The 21287-nt window shown below is 48.0% G+C and overlaps 3 protein-coding genes and 1 non-coding gene across 4 annotated transcripts; all 4 read right to left on the bottom strand.

Annotated features, from left to right (window-relative positions):
• Positions 1-839: 839 nt before the first annotated feature.
• TRNAF-GAA (transfer RNA phenylalanine (anticodon GAA)) lies at positions 840-912 on the bottom strand. Its single transcript has one exon. It is a non-coding gene; the product is annotated as a tRNA-Phe (tRNA).
• Positions 913-7065: 6153 nt separating this feature from the next.
• LOC117843082 (non-specific lipid transfer protein GPI-anchored 5) lies at positions 7066-7901 on the bottom strand. The gene has a single exon (XM_034723646.2). It carries the CDS (start codon positions 7751-7753, stop codon positions 7232-7234), a length of 522 nt encoding a protein of 173 aa, XP_034579537.1. The 5' UTR covers positions 7754-7901; the 3' UTR covers positions 7066-7231.
• Positions 7902-14464: 6563 nt separating this feature from the next.
• Positions 14465-16811, bottom strand: LOC117843977 (UDP-glycosyltransferase 91C1-like). The gene is given in 3 exon segments (XM_034724768.2): positions 14465-15091; positions 15094-15826; positions 15926-16811. Coding segments are annotated over 3 exon segments (1449 nt in total). The 5' UTR covers positions 16376-16811; the 3' UTR covers positions 14465-14825.
• Positions 16812-19463: 2652 nt separating this feature from the next.
• Positions 19464-20575, bottom strand: LOC117845910 (uncharacterized). Its single transcript, XM_034726985.2, has 2 exons — positions 20210-20575; positions 19464-20106 (listed from the first exon to the last, which is right to left on the bottom strand). Exons 1-2 carry the CDS (start codon positions 20562-20564, stop codon positions 19886-19888), a joined length of 576 nt encoding a protein of 191 aa, XP_034582876.1. The 5' UTR covers positions 20565-20575; the 3' UTR covers positions 19464-19885.
• Between the last annotated feature and the right edge of the window lie 712 nt (positions 20576-21287).

Raw genomic sequence — 21287 nt, 5'->3', positions numbered from 1 at the left:
GTACCTCCAGTTTGCGTTGGTGTTGCTGTCAGACACCGGCACACCATTGTGAAGATGAGAACTTTGTCTCGTCTCTTTGGCATGTTAAGCACTTGAGTAGGGCCTTGTTTAGTTGGGGAATTTGGGAGGTGCCAAATTACTGTTACAGCACTGTAGCACACTGTAGCGTTTCGTTTGTATTTGTGAATTATTGTCTAAATATTGACTAATTAGGCTCAAAAGATTCGTCTCGCAAAGTACAACAAAACTGTGCAATTAGTTTTTAATTTCATCTACATTTAGTACTCCATGCATGTACCGCAAGTTTGATGTGATGGGGAATCTTCTTTTTGCATAGTGTCAAAGTTGGGAGTTGGGAGTAACTAAACATGGCCTAGAAGCGGTATGCTTGTGGGACCTGCTGGTTGCTGGACAGTGGGCCCGTGGATTCAGGGAGAGGAAGGGGTGACCGAAGCTTGGTCTGAACTCTGAAGGACGCAGAGGAAGCACGGGAAGGCAGGCGAGCGCTGAAAAGCCTGCAGCTGCAACCAGGGCAGCGGCAGGTCGTCGAAGCTCTCAGCTCAGGGGCTCTGAAGATGAACTGAACTCATGTTCCTTCTTTATTGGGCGAGGTGGTCGAGATGTGGAGATGAACAGGAAGGCATCAGGCACGGAGCAATGGACCCGTAGTCTTGCAGGTACTTGCAGGAGGCAGACGAGGGGCAGAACACGCCAATCCTTTGAGTGCTTCCTTTGAGGTGTCAAGTGAAACTAGAGGAAGTATTAGGCTGAGGGAAAAAGAGAAACCGATTGAACGTTGAATGGGAAAAAATATTGACAAAAAAAAAAGGAGAAGACATTGCGGTGAGCGTGGATCGAACACGCGACCTTCAGATCTTCAGTCTGACGCTCTCCCAACTGAGCTATCCCCGCTTGATGCACAGTTATTCTAAATTTATTTATATATTTTAATGATGATACTAGCTATTGACACGCTTGCACGCGGAACGTAGGTGGCTGGTGACGCCACGCCGACGCGTGCGACATGTGGCAGGTGCCTGCAGCTAGCAGTCCGCAGTTCCGCACGCCCTACGACGACGAGGATGATGGATGCATGCATGCATGCACTGCAAGCACGGGCCATGGTCTGCGCGGAACACAGCCAGCCACCAGTTGCGCCTGCACGACGAACGCCAGTCCGCCGCTGCCCGGCCAGTTGCAGCAGCCAGCAGGCCAGAGGAGAAGAGACGGAGAGACCAGCTGCCATGTTTTACCATGCATGCCATGCCATGCGGAGGTCTGTTTCGCTTCATGGTGTGTCAGGTGTCAACTCCAAGCTACGTACTCGCTCTCTGCACCACTACGTCAGAATGTGCTAGCAACTTGATTTTTTTAATACTGGTGGCATGAATGCCACAGGCTAGCTAAAAGGTGTAGGGTCTGTTCGCTTCAGCTTATTCAGTCGGCTTATCAGCCATCAAACAGTATTTTCCTCTCACAACAAATCAGTCGTTTCAGTTTTTCAGCTGGCTTATAAGCTGAAGCGAACAGGCTCGCAGTGGCTAGGACGTATGCCACCCGTCAGTACAAATGGCATCCATTTATGCTGCCAGGGGACATAAGGTGCTTAAGTCACCTGTCAGCACAAATGCATTTCAATTTATATTGATGGAAGGGTCAAAAGTTTCTAACTACAAAAAACTTAATCATACATATCCTAATATATTTTTAACATACATTAGAATATATATATATATATGCAATTGTGTAGGAGTTTCAAAATTTTTAGAAGTGATTTGTAATTTTTTATGATTTAAACAATTATAACCATATTTATTGAAATTAATTGATATTTGAACTAATTTTTTCACATATAAGATTCAAAAGTTGCATAAAAATAACAATAAGGAAATATGTTCCATTTTAGCTCAAATCATGGAAGTGCACGTGAAATTTCACAAGTTTGTTAATGTATTTATCACTTCTAATACAACTTTAGGTGAAAAAAATTCTAATAATATGAAAATATGGTTTGAAAATTATATAAATCAGTAGGGAGTCATTTTGTTACTCTACAACCTTCATATAAAAGTTTCAATATGTTTTAAAAAATTAGACTCTACATTATTCACAAATGTATACTTCACTAACAATATTTCATATAACTCAAGTCACACTTGTTAACTAACTTAAAAAACCAAATATCATATGTATTATAATATAATTTTTACATGTATAATACTATATATATGTATATATATCTATTGTAGAAGATTTAATAACTTTTAAACTAATTTAATTGCTAAAAATTAAAATAAAATGTACATAGACTTGTGCTGGCGAGCGATAATGTCACCTGTCAGTACAGATACATCACCCACCAGCACTGAGCGTGGAGCCAAAAATTCGCGAGCACTGTGCGCGGAGCTAAAAATTGGCGCGCTCGAGTAGCCACCTCTCCCTTATCTTCTGTCTCCCGCTCCTCTCTTTCCACGCATTTGTCTCTCTCTCATCTCCAGGAGGGGTGGACGCAGGTCTGGCGGGCGGTAGGAACGAGCGGCAGGCGGCGACGGGAACGCGCGGGCCACGACGACCAACGGAGGAGCGGTTTGTTGTTTTGTTTATTTTTCCCTAAAAATATATTTGCTAGTGGGTGGTATAAGACCCACCAGCATAAAAATCATTTGTACTGACGGTGACTTAGAAGTCCGTCAGCACAAAACCATCTGCGCTGGTGGGTAGACACCTACCAGCGCAAATAGCTATTTCTGCTAGCTCAAAGTTGCTGGCGGGCACCCACCAGCGTAGACCTCTTCAGCACAAAGATTTTGGCGTGGTGCGCGACGGTGTCGGAAGCTCCGGAGCTAGCAGCCTAGCACCACTTGCGAAGTGATGGGCCGTCCCGATAGATGTCGGACTGATGGATTGGAGCTAGCGACCGGTATATGACAGGGACGGAATGGACGGCCAGCTGCACCAGCTGCATGGCCCGCTTCGAGCTCTCCCCGATGCGACAACTCCAAGTCCATGCCCACTACGTGCTACGGTACTTCTCCTACGGGCGGCCTGCGGTAATAAAGGTTATAGCCGCTGCACGTTAAAATCAGCGTCGATCGACAAGTTGAGCTTGTTGCATTGACTTACACATGCACAGTATAGTAACCTAGCTACTACTCCATATCTACGTATGATGTATCCATGCTCTCCAACTGTCGAACGTGGATCGATGCACGGTACGTATAGTGATCTATCTATGTATGATGTATCCGTACTAGCTCTCCAACTATCGAACGTCGATCGATGCGTACTGCATCTGCAGTACGTCATGCATTCAATCTATCACTGCTCTGTACGTGTCCCTAGCTACATACACAGTACCTACAGAGAAGCCAGCAGCAGGCCTGGCTCTGGCAGCGGCAGCAGCTACGACATAGGAGCTTGTGCAATCAATGCAAGCAACGACTAGGTTACCTCTGATCGGATCGATCCTGCTTAGAAGAACTAAAGATGAGCTAACTACAAAACTAATTGCATAGATGAAGTCTAATTCGCGAGATAAATCTATTAAGGTTAACTAATCCATCATTAGCAAATGGTTACTGTAGCACCACATTGTCAAATCATGAACTAATTAAGCTTAATAGTTTCGTCTCGCGAATTAGACTCCATCTGTGTAATTAATTTTATAATTAAACTATATTTAATATTTATAATTAGTATCTAAATATTCGATGTGAGAGGTGTTAGCAAGTATCCACGCACCCCGTAGTAGTAACTGGCGACGTGACAAGCTTGCGGTCCGCGACAAGACGTCAACAACGTACAGGCAGCACGTATGCAGGGGCCTGCGCATGCAGCGCGATGCATGCATGCATGAATCCCGGACTGCGTGCTGTACGTGCTGGGCGCAACACAACAGAGAGAGCGTGCGTACCCGCGCATGCATGCATTTGCACGCACGCACGCGTATATCCAGGGTGCGCAGGCAGCAGCAGCGCTCTTCTGTGAAGAACGAAGAGTACGGCGAGAACGCAACATGCAAGGTTGCCGTGTCGTCGTGGTGACTGCTGCATGCGTCAGCGTCACCACGAGAGGACCGAAACCAACTAGCAGTATGCAGTTCTCACTCGCTGCTACCGTGCAGTGGTATCCGTACTTATGAAGTACTCCTCCTACACTGTGTACGTATGTTGCTGGCTACATACAGTACCTTGTACCTCTCTCCACTCAGTGCGTGCATGCGTATCGCTGTTGCTCGGCATCATGCCGTGCGTCGTCGGGCGCCGGCCGTTCGTTGCCGGCTTGCCGCTCATACTGTAGCACTACCAGTGGTCGTTCCTTCCCACTGTACGCTAACATTACACACGTACGTACGCTTCGCTGTTGCACACGCGTACCTATTACGTGCACGCTTGTGATCTGATCTCCACGCACGCATGCATGCAAGCCGTGCCATCCCTGGGCAGCAAGCACACAGAGAGAAGGCCGGTGTCCGTAACGTACTGCCCGCGTTTGCATGCATCGCATATCTGCATGCATGCGAGACCAGCTGGGGACCCGGACACGGCCGTACCCGCATGCACGCCGGCCACTCCTGCGACTGCGATGACGTGCTAGTTCCCACTTCCTGGAGCGGCGCGGCTCGCGACAAGAGGAGAGGCTAGGCTGCTAGCAGGAGTGTGGGCATGCATGCTGGCTGCAGCTAGCTGCTAAGCCTGCTGCCGCACGCACGCCCACGCGCGACACACGACAAGACTGCGAGCGCGAGATCATCGGCGACGACGGCCGGGTCACTCCGGCGAGAGACACGGGACCAAGGCCGCGCCATGCATGCGCTGGTCGTCTGGCACTCTGCTCGCGCTGGCGCGCGACGCCGAGCGGCCGGTCGGGCGGCGGGCGGCGGGCGGCGTGCTCCGATCCAGGCCGCAACAACACACGCACGACGCGCGCGTGTCGGGGCATTGAGAGGCTTGGCCCACGGCCCACAGCGTTCCGGCCCCCGGTCAGGACAAAGCATTACGGCTCTTCGATCCCCTCGTCTCTGGATGCGTCGATACGTCGCCAAAGTGACAAAATCCGCACTTATCATCCGAAGGAACAGGTGACCACTTAATTAATTAGTGGTTATGAAGGAATTTCCCACTTTACCGATGTAGGTAATAATTAGTGTAAAGAAAATGTACCGTGCATGACCAATATGCAAATCTAAAAATAAAAAAGTCATAACTCCTAAAACGAACATCCAAATCTAAATTAAATTTTAGTTGCATCATTACATTTATTACTATAAGATCTTCAAAACAAAACCCCACTTGACTATATTTGGATAATTTTTTTAAAACATATTTTTTTACATATGGATTAATAAGTTCTAAGCGAATAAATATTTGAACACCACGAACAAATTACTATTTTCTGCGAACAAAAAATTAAACACGATGAACAAAAAATGATACATTGCGAACAGAAAGATTGAACATCATGAACATTTGATTGTATAGGGTGAAAAAAACTTAATATCGTGAACAAATAAATCCACATCATCGAACAATTTATAATCTACAAAACCAAACAAATAATTTAGAATAAATTAGTCTAAAAACTAGAGCAACACGCAAACCAGTTATTATTACAAATGAATAATTAAGTTTATATAGCGATAAAATAATTTAACATTGCGAACAAATATTATAACAACACGAACAAATCATTTTTACTATCAAAAAATTTAGTATATAAAGCGTACAAATATTATAACATTAAGAACAAATAAGTTTATAAACATGCATAAATAATTTTATATGGAGAACAGATACGTCCGCATTACAAATAAATTGTTTTGATGCAAGAATAAAATAAAAGTAAAATAAAAAGGGAAATAAAAAAATACAAAATAGAAATGGAAAAAGGTTTAAGAAAATAATTTAAATAGAAATGAAAAAGGAAAAACACGAAAGGAAAAGGAAATAAAAATGTAAGTAATAAAATAAAGTGGAATAGGAAAGAAAAACAAAATAAAATTTAAAAAATAAATAATTCAAATAAAAGTAAAGAAAAACGAAAAGAGAAGATAGGAAAAGGAAAAGCTTAGTTATTTATATAGGTCCGTAATTCGTAATTACTTACAAACCATTGAACGGTCTAGTGGCAGTTCAACTCACTGTTTTTGCCGAGTTTAAAAGGCCGAAACGGTCGGTCCTAACAGGAAAAAAAAAAGTCAGTTGGGCCGGACGGAGGCTGCGTATTGGGCCGGAGCGGGGGAAATGAATGACGGGCCGAAATGAATCAGCGAGCCGTGGACCGAAATTAGACCTCGCTCCGCGCGCGCGGCAAATAGTTTTCTGTCGCGTCGCGGGCCTCATCTCTCGACAAAATCTGCTACTCGATCGATCTCTTCCTCGCAGGAGACCAATAATCTTCTCACGCGACACAATGCACGCTCACAAGTCAGGAGCTCAGAATATAATGCCGCCGTCAAACTTTTCTGGATGCCACTCACCGTCACTGGCACCGGCGGCTTCTTCTTCTCCGGGCCTTTTTCTTTTGCGCGTCTCACTTTTCCATGCCGGTCGCTGTGTTTGGTTCAACTGCTCCATCTAACCATCGATCTCTACATATTTGTAAGACGCGTTCCAGATAGAATCATCTAGTACTCCTAGCCTCCTATCCACCAAGAGCTTTCACAACTCGCTAGATCGATTTTCTTTTTTTTTTCCCTTGCTTTCTCCGATCTGAAGGTTTCCTTTTCCAGAAAAAAACAAGCATGTAGGAAAACCAAAGCAATCAACTGCACCAGAATCCTTGATGGAGCTAGCCGTGTGTGTAATGAGTGGAGCCAGATTTGGTTGCTGCAGCTAACAAAGGGCCAGTTTGGGAGGGTTCGATCTCCGGCTTCTCCTGCGCTTCCAGCTGAAGTCCTACCAAATAGTTCGATTAAAAATGACTTCATCCCTGAAGCACTAGAGGAGTCGGAGCTGTTTTATATGAAAAATTGGAGCCAAAAAAATTGGCTCTCCAGCTCCTTATCATTTTAAGAGGGGTTGGAGCCCTTACTCTTTGTTCTCAAATAATCCTGCTCATCATTCGTCAAGAACAACAATCGAGGCATGCGTATTTTTATTCACAAGGAATGCTGTGATGAATCAAGAGGAAGAATAAGCTCAACAAATCGCAAAATGGAGCAACGCAATAATCCGTAGCGACTCCTACGCACGAACAAGACGGATGGAACAACCGGCGTATGCGATTGCGATCACGCGGCGGCGGCGGCGAGGACGGCCGTGGCGACGAGGGTGGCGACGAGGCCGGCGGACCCCTTCTGCATGGTGGCGGCGCCGGGCACGGACTCAGTCGACGGCGTCGTCTTGGACCCCGTGGCGGCGCCCGGCGTCTGCCCCGCGGGCGTCCCTGGCGAGGTCGTGGGAGCTCCGGCGGCGGCGCCACCGCCCTTGCAGTTGCTGACGTCGGGCGTCTTGACCTTGCAGGCGTCGGGGAGGCCCAGCGCGCGGGTGCGGTTGACGCTGAGCCCCAGCGACGCCGGGTCCGCGCTCAGCGCCACGCACAGGCACTGAGGGTCCGACTGCACCACCTTGCCCAGCTGCGCGCAGCACGACGCCGGCGCCGTCGACTCGTTCCCGGAGATGTAGTTCAGGCACGGCGACAGGCTCACCAGCACCGACGTGCACTGGCTCGACGGGGACTGCGCCGACGCGCCGCCGGCCAGGAGGAGCGCAACCATCATCATCCCCGCCGCAGCGAGGGTGGCCGCCGCCATTATATTTCTTCCTCTTGCTTGATTTCCTCTAGCCTTGGTAACGCCTGATGAACACTGGCCTCTGTGGTTTCTGCTTGCTGATCGATCTGAGAGGACCTGTGGATGGTGAGTGGTTTTATAGGTGGTTTCGAGTCGAGGGGGGTGTGAATGGAGGTGGCGAAAGGAAGAGGACGACAGGGTGGTTAAGTATAGGTGAGCTGAACTTTCCTACTCTGCAATGGGAAATACTTTTCTTACAGGAGTTGTTGTTACGCAGCAGCCACCGGCACTTGAGAATTCCAGAATTCAGAATGGTATTCGGCCATGCAGTCTTGTCTCCCGCTGTTCTGCTGTTTGAAGTTTCAGGGATCGTTTCTGAATTCAGACTGATCAGGCATTCAGACTCAAGACCAGGTGCCGTTGATCTCTCTGCAAACACAACAGCCGTGTTGGAAGGCACTAGCAACGGCATGCACAAGTGTCGCTAGCGCGTAGAATTGGTTGGTGCGATTGGCAAATCCAGTTTCCTAGAGTTTAAAGTTGACAGGGTTACTTCTAGACATCAGTTCCGTGAAGAGCAAGTGCTTTCAACTTTTACAGGTTTTTTTTTTCTGGAACAATAATTGTTATGTGCTTTTTTTAAAGAAAAATTAAAAAGGTGAACTACTCCCATACACATATCATAAAATTCACTACTTTAAGAGACCACTGACGTCTTTCGGAAAAAAAAAAAGAGACCACTGACCACGGTTAAACAAACTAATATGCCATGAACTTTGGATTTCCAAAGCTAAAATAGCTAATGATTGGCTTCTCTTTATCAGCCAGCCAAAGCCCCTTCGCACAAAAAGAAAGGGAGATTTTCTTTCTCTCTTTTTTACATAAACATAGCATGCACCGGTGATTCAGGCACCAGCATACGAAATGGATGCAGAGTTGCTGCGGTGGTGTGTCACGCCTTGCTTGTTTTCTGCTGGCCGGAAGCTCCTTTTCTTCCTCGTCGTCATTCAGTCAAAAGTTGTTATGCAGTAGTTATAATTGGTCGGTTTGAGTTCATGTTTCGTATCTAGGTACTTTTTAATCCCATGTATGAATTGGTTTAAACCAACCTCACGACACGTGTCTACCTATGTCTACCACGTAGACCTGAGCATTTTTTGAGCTGGGGTGGGCTTGGGCCGGCTCAAAAAAAGTACGGTTTATTTTGGATTAAAAATTTTATGCCCACGAATGTTCCATGCATGTTGTTGGGCCGATTTTCTAAGCTGGCCTCGAGCTTTCCATTCTTTTCTAGTTAAAAAATAAATCAAATAAATTGTCTGGACAAGCTTGGGCAGCTCGAATTTTTTAGGCTTGGTATTCGCTAACCATGCCCAGTACCATAATAAGCGTGGAACCACGGGACGGGCTAGGCCGCTCGGCCAAGAATGCTCAGGCGCACCTGAGTAGTAAGCCCTTGTTTACTTCACCCCCAACTCCTAACTTTGGCACTATGCAAAAAGAAGATTTCCCATCACATCAAACTTGCGGTACATGAATGGAGTACTAAATGTAGACGAAATCAAAAACTAATTGCACAGTTTTGTTGTACTTTGCGAGACGAATCTTTTGAGCCTAATTAGTCAATATTTAGACAATAATTCACAAATACAAACGAAACGCTACAGTGTCGCATTTATGGCAAAATGCCAATTTTGCCACTCCCAAATTGGGAACTAAACAAGGCCTAAATCTTTGTACTTTATACACCTATTTGGACTCGTTATTTAGTTATCATGACAAGGTATTTTTTATTACAAATTTTATTTGTTGTTTATTTTCCTTGACTCATTATTTAGTATGAGAATCCGATTACTAATTTCCTTAGTTTTTATTTTCAATTTAAATATTTATATTTTAATTTATATTAGATGTATTTTTTGTTTGATTGTATTTACTAAGTCATTATTTTTATTCTAAATTTTAGCTATTTACTATATTTATTTTAGATGGATCTTTGTTAGGGTATTTTGTTTTCCAACTTATATGAGAGAAAAAAGCACTCTACTTTAAGCGACTACGGTTAAACAAGCTGATATGCCATGAATTTTGGGTTTGCAAAGCTAAAATAGCTAGCGATTTGGCTTTTCTTTGTCAGCCCAGCTCTTCACACAAAAAGAAAACCGGTGATTCGGGAAGCTGCATACGAAATGGATGCGGGGTTGCTGTGTGGTGGTGTTTTGTGTCACGCATTGCTTGTTTTCTGCTGGTCGGATCGATGCCCCTTTTCTTCCTCGTCGTCATTCAGTTGTTATGCAGTAGTTACTATAAAGCGGTCGGTTACCTGATGAGACCTTTGAGTAGCAGTATTTGCTTTGAGTGTGAGCAAATGCAACCATCCACGTGTCCTATGTTCATGTTTTGTCTAACTTTTTCTAGACCATAGATGAATTGATAGGGTCTTTTTTATAGCTCCACCTGCTCCTTATTCTTAGTGGAAATAATTCTTGGAATGAAATGATTCTATAGGTGAAAGATTCTCTACGATTAATTTTATGGAGAAATGGTTTTGTGCGAGAAGTGAATCAATAGGAACTAGTTTTTCCAGCTCCCAGTCCCTCACATAACCAAAAGAGAATCACTTCTATCCAGGAAACTGTTTGGCAGAGCTTCTCATGGATTCAGCCCAGAAAATACTCTAGGAGCTCTGCCAAATAGATCCTAAAGCACCACATAGCTTCCCAATCATTTAGAATTCAACAAAGTAAGATTTTGATGCTTCTTCCTCCAAATTCTTTATCTTAGTAAGAAAGAAAATGAAATTATTATTAGTGTCAACCAAATACCATCTAAGGGAACTTGATGTTGCAAATACTTATTTAAAAGAATTTTGATTACATTTACCACTCATAACTTCTAATATCGCCCTGCCCTCAAAAAAAAAATTCTAATATTGCCCCACCAAAGAAGAACCAGCCAAGAGGTTGCTATCTTGGTAAGGCTAGAAGTTTTGGCTTGACATGACCTTTGGTCCTCTAGGAACAGAAAATGACACATCTATTTTAATTGTGCGCTGGCCTTCTAGTATATTGGTAGACTTGGAACATCAAGGTGATATCACAACTAATAATATGCTCACATGGTGTTTTCTACGCAAGATTTGATATGTACAGAATGGTACATGTGGCTTAGGTGTATTTATAACTTATGCTTATTGCTATTTAATTTTTTCCAAAGAACAAATCAATGAATAATTCTTTATAGTACGCATTTATGGAAAGGACACATACATAATTATTTATGGTTTGATAACTTTGGGGATATTCTGGAGAAAAGATATTCATGCATAAAAGAGGTTGCTATCTTTCTATATGTACATGTACAACTATTAAACAAAGAACCCTTGGTCATTTTGAGATGTTGGTCAGAGCATCTTATACTTAATCTTTGTATCATGGACCTAAAATTTCTTATTTGAATTGTAACATTGAACATATACGCACAAAGAGAACATGTCATCTCCTTATTAAAATTCTTTATTTATTGGTTAATGGTTTACTTTATGCTGCTATGTACCCTATGAAACAACAATATGTACAAATGAAAATAGAAATGAGTCAAGAGGAGTTGAAATTAATGCAAAAAATTTATACAAAACTATATATAGTTAGTATCAAAATTTGAAATATAGTTTGTTCTATACTGCAATTTTTAGTCCAGTATACATTTATAACCCAAGTTGGTACGCCTCGTCTCCATCGAATTGTCGTAGCTGCAGGAGGACTCTGCGGCCTCATTTGCCAACAAGCTTGCACACCTCTTCTATGATGGTGAAGACGACGGTCAATGTCAGCTGATGGAAGGTTGGATGTCGTAATGGAAAACGCTAAGCTTTAGAAAATGCTTGTAGACTGCCACACTGAACTCCTATCATCGCCAGTGGCCTCATGTTAGCCGCAACCTTAAACAATCACCATGTTGTTGCTTTTCTTCGGCCTTGGCAAAGCAACAACATCGACTTCTATTTCTGCAGCGGTGTGCCTATGCACGTTTGAGAAGTGGATCAGACAGTAAAGAAAATGAAAATAAGAAAGATCGAGAAGCAAATATAGATGTGGGCAGGGCTAGATGGGATAGAGGGATTTATCCTAAGAGAGGTTTTAGGATTAAACAATATGTTTTGATTTTGTGAAGAATTCTGAGTTGATTGAAATTTGGATAGATTTTAAATCTGAAAGAAGGTCAAAAGGTTAAGGGTTTAGAAACATTCAAAAATGCAACACTCATACGTGAGGTTATTTTATGCCAGTTTAAATTTGGAACATGGTTTCTGTAGGCAACTAAATAAAGAAAATAAATTAATTTGTTGAAAAATTTGAGAAACCTAAAAAAATTAGTCAATTTAAAATGCTCTAAAGGTCGTACCCAAATCCCATCACATATATATACACTAAAAGCATTTCAAATCTGAACATTGTTGACATGAACAGCTACGAAGACAATGCATCCCTTCTACTTGCCAAGCTAATACATGGTGGTATCTTATTTTTTTGAAACGAGAGCTTCCGATTATATTAAAAAGAAGGATTATATACCGGAAAGATACAAGAAAAGGAAAAGAAAAGAAAAACAAAACTGACTCGCTCGGTTGGATTGGGACATCAACGTAGCCACTCAACTCAAGACTGCCACACTCGACCGGTTGGATTGGGACATCAACGCGGCCTCACCACTCCACTCATCACGGCGGCACTCACCAACATTCACGGTCATGATCCACGGTCGACAGGGAACCAATAGAGACATACTGCACCGCACCGAAAAGGCCGCCGCTATGCGGGACCCTCCGCTGTAGTGCCGCTGCAACACCACACTTCACCAGACATAGTGATACCACCGAATCCAGACCTCTCGCAGGCTGCCTCGCAGTCACCACCGCGATAACACAACGCGCGGGGGCCTCGCCACATCCGCTGTTGGACTCCACCTCACTCTCGTCGCCTCAAAGAAACACCACACGCGGGGGCCTCGCCACGCCCGTCATAGTACTCCATATCACGAATTCGTTTCTTTTATCGCTATCATAGTGGAGGGTAATATTGCCCCGCTCTACAAGATCTCCGCCGATCAGCCAAGCCATCGCCATAGGACGACTTCGCTTTGTTGCTTCACCCACGCAAAAGCCTCCGCCACCATGTCAGCAATCCAGGGAAGTCACTTGCGCTGTCTTTCGACGATGTACCGCACCGGGTAGCCCAGCCAAGTTGAGCAACCCGCCGCGGTCCACTGCAAGCCTAGTTGTCCCATGATGCCGTTGCCGCAAGCGTCGTCCTCAACGCAGTCCCACGCCGCATTGACCGTTGCCAAGCAACGCTAGCCGTCGCGGTCCGCTGCAAGCGGCCAAGACCGACTACCACGTGACAACCCCTAGCCGCCACCATAACTGCGATCACCTCCACGTGGCCTCGGCAACACCCATCCAGCTCGCCACGCGACGGAATTGTCGCCACCGGCTGCGACCGTTCATAACTAATGGACCAACAGAGCCACAGACCGAGATGGGTCTCTAGAGACGACGCCTCCAAGAAGGGCACGACACCAATGGCGCCACCGTCGCTCGTCCAGAATCTGGATAGGGTTTTCACCCAGAGGATCCCCGTGCAACATGTTGTAGATCAGACATGATGCCCCCAACGGGGAGAACGACGTCCTAGGACGTCGCCGTCATCTCCACCAGTAAGAACGTCGGTGAGAGCTTTCGCCCTGAGCATCCCAACCCCTGCACTCTCACGGCTTGGCACTCCCGGCCACAGTCACGACACCCTATTCATGGCAGCGGTGCCGCCGCGCCTCCTCGCACCATGCCGCCGTACCTCCACCTCCGCTTGCTCGCTGGCAATCATCCACCCCACACGTAGCCTGCGCGCAGTGCCTCTCTGCAATGGCGCCACCTCCATGCCACTGTCCTCCACGATAGCACCACCTCCGCGCCGTGCCTTGCGCTGCCCCGCACGCAACCTGCACGCAAGGCCTCCTCCGTGCTGACACAATCTTCGCGCCGTTGTCCTCTATGCCGGCGCCATCTTCGCGCCGCTGTCCTCCACACCGGCGCCCCTTCTGCGCCGCTCACACCAGGCCATCCGCAAGCTGTCCGTGTTAGCCGCGGTTGCTCCTGCCACCGGCCACACGTCGCTGTTGTCGTGGGGCCAGGCCCAGCCAGCCACAAACACCGCGCGCCGCTACCCGACCGCGCCAGTCGTGGACGCCGCCGCCACTGTCGGGCCGCGCTAACCGGCGTACGCGAGGTGCCACCGCGAAGCCGGCCATGTCAACCGCGGCCGCCGCCGTCCCCGGGCCACGTCAAGAGAAGCAGCCCCGCGCCCGCGTGCGGCGAGCATGCCACCGTCAGGCCCAGCAGAGCACAGATCCGGCGTACAAACACGCGGATCCGGCCTTCCCTGGGGAGGATCTGGCCATCAGCCATGGCGCCGCTGCCGGGCAAAAAACTAGGAGGGGGAGGAAGAAGGGGCCTAGGCGAGAGGAAGAAGCAATGTGACCCCGCCACCGCCTTCCTTGCTGTTTGCCCGGCTTTGGACAGGGCAGCTCTGGTGGCGACAGAGGCAGGGAAGGAGCGGAACGAGGGCTGGCGGCGACGGATGGGGTGGCCGCCCGAGTCACCCTGAGCGGACGACGCGGGGGCTCGTTCATTTTTTTACAGGAGTGTTCTTCATGATTCCCATACATATGGTGGTATCAAAACAATGGAATTCATCTATTTTCATTATGGGTAACCCCCCATTTTACAGACTTCCTGCTCAACTCCATGCATGCCACAGATTCTGCTTAGCTCCATCTTGCACCAACCCATCGTGTCGGTCTCAAGGATAGGGCCGCGTGGCAATGATCGAGCTTGAGGTTTATGTGATTCAAGGCATACCATCAACTTATTACTCGAAACGAAGAAGTCCCTTATTACTTCATTTGAGAGAGATCTGTGTCGGACAAGTGACAGATGTTCAGCACATCACAGGGCATACATACCTAAACTAGATACTGAGCTTTTCTTTTCGAGACAACTAGATGCCATAGTTGAGTCTGCATTAACCAAACATTCTCACTTGTAGCGCTGCAAGTACTCCACGAGCTCATCGACATACTCCTCCTGCCTCACCCTGTCTCCAACAACCTCTTGCAACTCCTTGGCACGGCGCGCGAACTCCTCGCCTTCCTCCCCCGCCATCACGCGCCGCACCGCCGCGGCGACGTCGGCCCCGCGGAACGACCCGTCGTCGTCGTCCCTCGGCACCTCGACGCCGACGCTGCGCGCCGCCATGGCGCGCGCGTTGAGGCCCTGGTCACCCACGAACGGCAGCATCACCGCGGGTGCCCGAACCGGAAGAGGCTCTCCGTGACGGAGCCCCAGCCGCAGTGCGTCAGGAACGCGCCCACGGCGGCGTGCGCGAGCACGCGCACCTGCGGCACCCACCCGGCGAGCACCACTCCACGCCCCGCCACGCGCCGCTCGAACCCGTCGGGGAGCAGCACCTCCGGCGCGCCGCCGCTCGGCGAGCGGAACGCCCAGATGAAGGGCACGCTGGAGAGTTCCAGCCCGCGCCCGAGCTCGCGGACGTTGTCCGCCGTCACGGACGCCTCGCTCCCCAACGCCACGTAGACGACCGACCTCCGGGGCTGACCGTCCAACCACCGCTCGGCCTCCAGGAAGGAACGGTCGCCGCCGCCGTCGTTGTCGTCCGCGGCGTCGCCGGGCAGGAGGAGGCCGGCGGGGACGACGGGCTTGGCGAATAGCTCCGCCAGGAGCGGGAACAGCCGGGGCTCGGCCTCGGGGCAGCTTCGGGAGACGATGAGGCGGCAGGACGGGTGGTGCAGCTGCCAGAGGCGGTCGATGTCGGCCACGCCGGAGGCGTTTGGCCGACACGCGGGGGCTCGGGTCGCCGCCTCGTGGCGGCGGTAGGAGATCGTGGAGGGGAAGGGGATCCATGGCGGTTGCGCCATGTAGTCCTCTGTCGTCCTCCGCGGGTGCGCCTCGTTCTCGTGCTTCGGCCCGGCGTAGGCCAAGTGGGCCGCCGGAAAGATGAGGAACATGGCGCACGCGATCTTGCAGCGGACAAGAAATCAAAGTTGACAAAAATTATGACAAAGTTTAAACAAGATTAGAAACAAGTTGCTGTTACAATCTCAAGCTGTGTCACCTACCTTGTGCTCCTCGGCGATCGGCCAGGCCCAGATGTGGGCGAAGTCGAGAATGATCCAGTCAGGCTTCCTCACGAACCCGTCGGCGTCGCCATCGCCGCCGGCAGCACAGCGCTCCTCGACAAGGGCCGCAAATGGCGCGGCGAGGCCGTCGAACGCGGCCTTGAGGAGGTCGACCTTCTCCGGCGGGACGTCGGCGGTGGACTCGGCGCCGGCCGGTAGCCCCTCGACCGCCGGGAGGTCCAGCGTGACGACGCGGACGCGCGCGGAGAGCTCCAGCGGGACGGCGCGCAGCCTGGCGGCGTTCCTCGGCGTGGACACGAAGGTGACGGCGTGGCCGCGCCGCGCCAGCCGCTTGGAGAGCTCCAGGAACGGGATCATGTGGCCGAACGCCAGCCATGGGAATACCACGACGTGGAGAGGAGACGAAGCTTCTTTGATTTCCTCTGCCATGGCTGCTTCTTTGAGAGCTAGAACTAATGCTGGGTAGTTTCTGCAGAGGGAAACTGGCTACGAAATGCATTGCAATTCGACATTGATTGATAATGCAAAGGAGCTCATCGAAGCTGCTGTGTCGGGATTAGAATGCAAAATAACGCATGATCAACGAGTGCTAATACTTAATCGGGTTACGACAAAACGATCGTGACCCCTCCACTTGAAATTCGTCTGATCGCCCTTTGAGCCTAGATCGGCACATGAATTAAGATTTGTTTAATTAGCAACATGTGGCGATAAAAGAATGATATCTTATAACTCTGATCTCGGTTCAAACACAGTCTTAGGGAAACAGAGGTAATTGTTTCATATAACATTCGAATCGAAAGAATCCCCGCCAAAACTAGCTGTTTGTTTTGTAAGTTTCACATGAACAACTCAACAGAGTCAACTCGAGCAAATCGGAATGCTTTTATAATGGCAAAGACGAGTTTGCCGGATTCGGCAGCTTTGCAAAGGAACATGAGATTTCAGAAAGTTTGTGTAGATTTTCGATTTTATAAACGGAAATGCTATGGTCAGGGCGTCCGGCCGGTTGGACGCCCCCCACCGCTCCGTTCCTTATCCGTTTCTACTGTTTTTTCTTCCCCATCCCTTTTCTTCTTCAACCTTCCATCCCGACGTATTCCTCATCCATCCCGGCGGACGGCGGTGGCACGCTCCCCAACCCCAGCAGGCTCGTCCCGCACCTTGGTGGCCTCATCCCCCACCCCGACGGCGACGCGCTCCCCCACCACGACGTTCTCCTCGTCCACCCTGGCGGCGGCACGCTCCTCCACTCCGGGAACCTCGTCCCCCACCCTGGCGGCGCCCCTCCCCCCACTCCGGCATCGTCAACCAACCGGGAGCGCCCAACGCCCCCGGATTCGGTGGCCCTCTCCCCGACCCCGGCGAGATCCGAGCGGGGAAGGATCGGGCGGCGGCCATGTTGCAATAGGTATCTCACGATGTTGCAGTAGGGATTCTTGGATGTTGCAAGTGCTGTAGATGCGCATGGGTGTTGCGGATGAACGTATCGTCTGATGTTGCACGATTGATTTTCTGAGATGTTTCGATGTTGCAATAGTTGGCTTTTGTTGTTTCATCTGTCAATTTTTCATGTTGCAATATTTCTTCCCGTACGAGCTCAACCCCAACTCAACATATGGTGATTTTTTGGAAATGTTGCATGAAACATGTGTTCAATGTTGCAGTGGGAATTTTTCCTCACAAATATTATGTTTATATTGAGCTATTTTTTTCGCATCTTTTTCATGTTGCAACCATAGATTTTCGATGTTGCAGCTATTTTGTTTTGATGTTGCAACGGAATGTCGGATAATTAGTGGTATTTATTATGGTACTACTGTAGCCGTCAGATTTAAAACGGATGGTGATACATGCGTCCGACGGGAGTTGCTCCCGCCGGACGTCTGGGCGCTAGCAAGCCCGTTTTATAAATCTTCAACTTTATTTTCCAAGCCCAAACATCTTATATGAATGTATTCTCTACAAGACTACAACTTCAGTCGATCTCTGTGAAACATGCAATAAAATTTCAAGAATAATATGAGCCACAAAATTGTTTATAAATTCATTTTAAAGCTGTAACCATTTCTGTAACTTTCGACAAAAAAATTTGCATATTTGGATCTCGTAAAATTATCAAGCTGTAGAACATATTCAAAGGAATTTCAAAGGAAAACTGCAGGAATCACGAAACGGAGGAAAGGAAATGAAAATGAGTGTTTGGAACAAAGGAGCTGCCAATTCCTTTCCTCTGGAATCCTGTAGCCAGATGCTTGTTTCATAGGAAAAAAAGAATCCACTCCGTCCTCTTGTTTTCTTTTCCTTCACGCTTGTCCGAGGCAACGCATACGAGAAGAGAGAAAAGAGCGAGCTAATCACACCTAATGAAAAACCTGGCAGCCATCTCTGTCGCAGCTCCCATGGCAATCCAACCGAGTTGTAGCGCCTGCTCCATCCTTTGCCTGCTGCTACCTAGATCTCGGCATCAGTATCTACGGGAACAACTAGATCTCGGCATCAGTATCTACGGGAACAACAAGAAGAGAGGCAGTGGATAAGAACGACGGAAGGATGGAGACGAGGACGAGAGGAGTTGAGCTGTTTTATTTTTTGTTGTTGATCTGTTTTGTTTATTCACATGTTATACTAGTGATGGGCACCTTCATTTTGTTGATCAAGGTGTCAGTGGCTATGGCGACTAACCGAGAGCAACAATATTGATCAGCTAGTTGAGATTTTCCCCACGGTGGGACTATAAAAAAAAAGAAGTATCCTGTGATTTCATTCCTACGTTCCAAACACCACTCCATCCATTTTTTCTATGCTTTTCCAATCCTATGTTTTAACACCATATTCCTATTTCTTTCCTACGTTTTTTTTTCCATTCCTCTATTTTGGATTCCTCCGTTCCAAACAGACCATCACAAATCACATGAAAATGGAAGAGAAAACTGTCAGAGCATTTCATCATGACCCGTAAACTGTAGTTAAGTTTCAACAAACTCCTGTAGCATATATATTTCAATAGCAGGGTTTTTCCAAGCATATTTTTCAAATTTACAAGGAAAAGAAATTGTAACAGTGTTAGAGGTCACAAGGTGGTGAAAGATGGCAACACGGAGGTGGAGCCAGAGCCACATCAGGAGGGCTGTGCGTTGACCAGCTTGTGTGCTACAGTGCTGTCGGATTTGCCCAGCTGGCTGATTGAATTTCTGTAGACAATGATCCTGCTCTGCTCAGCCCGCTACTACCGGAGCCAACGAAGCATCTCCCGAGTCCACTGACCAAATCCGATACAAATCACCATTCAGCAGAGATTAGCATTAGATCAAATCGGTCAGCAAAGTTTTGTCCGCACATGCATCAGCTTTCTATTGCGTAGTGAGCAAATCAAATGAGAAAAGAAAGGCTTTAGTTTCTTCGATCGGAGAAATCGTTGCAGCAACCAATTGAAACAGCCACGCCACAAGCATTATCTTGTTGCATTCTTCTAAAGCTAGAATTTTAAAAAAAAGATTATTCACACTTTTCATCGTCAGCTGAAACAGTTTCACTTTAACTGCAAAACATCAACATCATTCAACTCATGCTCAGGAATCCTGAAAGAATGCACTAAATTCATAATCAGATCGTACAGCCAATGCAACGCCCTCAAATTAAATCACTCACAAACAAACATCCCTTCGTCCCAAATCACTATTCATTTTAATTTTTCTAGATGCATAACGTTTTACCATGTATCTAAATATAATATATATTTAAGTGCATAACAAAAGCTACGTAGCTAGATAAGTCAAAACGAACGGTAATTTAAGATAGAGTACTAATTAACCCGAATGCCTGCAGCCTGCACCATTCTGCAACTATACAAGCTCAGGTATAAAGAACTCTGCAACTATACACAACTCCGTTGCTTCTGCCTGTTCATGTTCAGCAGACCAGAGCAAGGTCTGCCGATCACACGAGTGCAGCTCCAACGGCGAGCAGCAGCACGAACGCCGCCGTCGTCGCGGGGGCGTCAACGCTCGCTCTCCGGCCGGAGCTCGGCAGCACCACCGGCCTCGTCTGCTCCTGGCTAACCGGCGCCGTCGCGGTCGGCTCCACCTCCGGTGTTGCCGGCGTCGCGGAGGACGGAACGTCGGCGCCGGTGCCGGGAGCTGGGATCTGAGCCGACGTGTCTGCATTAAGATCGAGTGCATTGCATTATCAAGCCGTCGGGCATTGCAAATTTGCAACCATCACATCTAGCGATCAGTCACCGGAACGCACGCGCGCACGTACCTCTGCACTGCAGCGGGACGGCGGCGGAGTTGCATGCCTTGGGCAGCGCGACGGCGAGCGTACGGTTGACGCCGGGCACACCGAGCGGCACGTTGCCGGTGAGGATGAGGCACGCGCAGCCGGTGCTCGCGCTCATCAGCTCCGCCAGGGACCGGCAGCAGTCCTGCGTCGGCGCCGAGCCGCCGCCGCCGCCGCCGCCGTTGGTGAGGAAGTTGAGGCACGGGGTGAAGCTGGTGATCAGCGACGCCGTGCACGACGCCGCCCCGCCCTGACCCTGCCCTGACGCCGGCGCGGCCAGCAGCGCCGTCGTCACCACCGCGAGCAGCCTGATGATCATCAGGTTCAGCGGCCCCATCGATGATCCTCTAGCTGAACTGACTCACCGCCCTGACGGATTTTGTTGTGAGATGTCGTGTTGGTAGATAGGGAATCGGTTATGATAGCGCAACTGCCACAGCTAACAACCTCTACTCTGTTGTGGTCAGTGTCAAAGTGTCGCGCATGACATCTTTGGGATGGTTTAGCGCGGCCGGGTAGGCAGGGTTCGTCACCGAATGATATGATGTGATGTCTTCCGTGATTCCGTCCGTGTACCAGGGAACTAATTAACTTTCGTTTGTTCTCACATTGAGTTTGAGCGCCTTGTGCGGCATGGCTTGGAGTAACTGTGCTATGTGTACCAACATATTTCCTTCTCCTCTTGTGTTGCAAAAGAGCTTGTTTTGACATTACTACTGCCATCAGCGCATTATCTCGACTACGATTACTAGTAAAGTTCTTATATAGCATATAATTTTTTTTAAAAAAAATTCAATCAAAATATGAAAAAAGTTCATATGATTATAGTTTTAGTTCCTTGCACACAATAGAAAACAATATACTTTTCTGATTATTGGATGGACTCCAAGTGACTACCAAAATGCAAAATATGCCGTCGAAAACTTTCATTGGACTATGTTGTGCATGCATGTTAATCATGGGAGCGAGTATGCATATGTGTATGTAAGTCTATGTGTCTGTATTATGTTCAAATAAAAAAGACCACAAAGATGCTGTGCTTGGGTTTGGCAAGTGGCAA

This window comes from Setaria viridis, chromosome 2 (assembly GCF_005286985.2).
Source record: "Setaria viridis chromosome 2, Setaria_viridis_v4.0, whole genome shotgun sequence".
Lineage (NCBI taxonomy): Eukaryota > Viridiplantae > Streptophyta > Magnoliopsida > Poales > Poaceae > Setaria > Setaria viridis.
This window is presented reverse-complemented; position numbering and strand designations above follow the sequence as displayed.

Bases quoted from the DNA above. Each gene is read 5' to 3' on its own strand.
- LOC117843082 (XM_034723646.2), bottom strand. From the start codon at position 7,753: ATGGCGGCGGCCACCCTCGCTGCGGCGGGGATGATGATGGTTGCGCTC.
- LOC117845910 (XM_034726985.2), bottom strand. From the start codon at position 20,564: ATGGGGCCGCTGAACCTGATGATCATCAGGCTGCTCGCGGTGGTGACG. The intron at 20,107-20,209 runs GTACGTGCGCGC...ATCTTAATGCAG, and splicing joins CGTCCCGCTGCAGTGCAGAG to ACACGTCGGCTCAGATCCCA.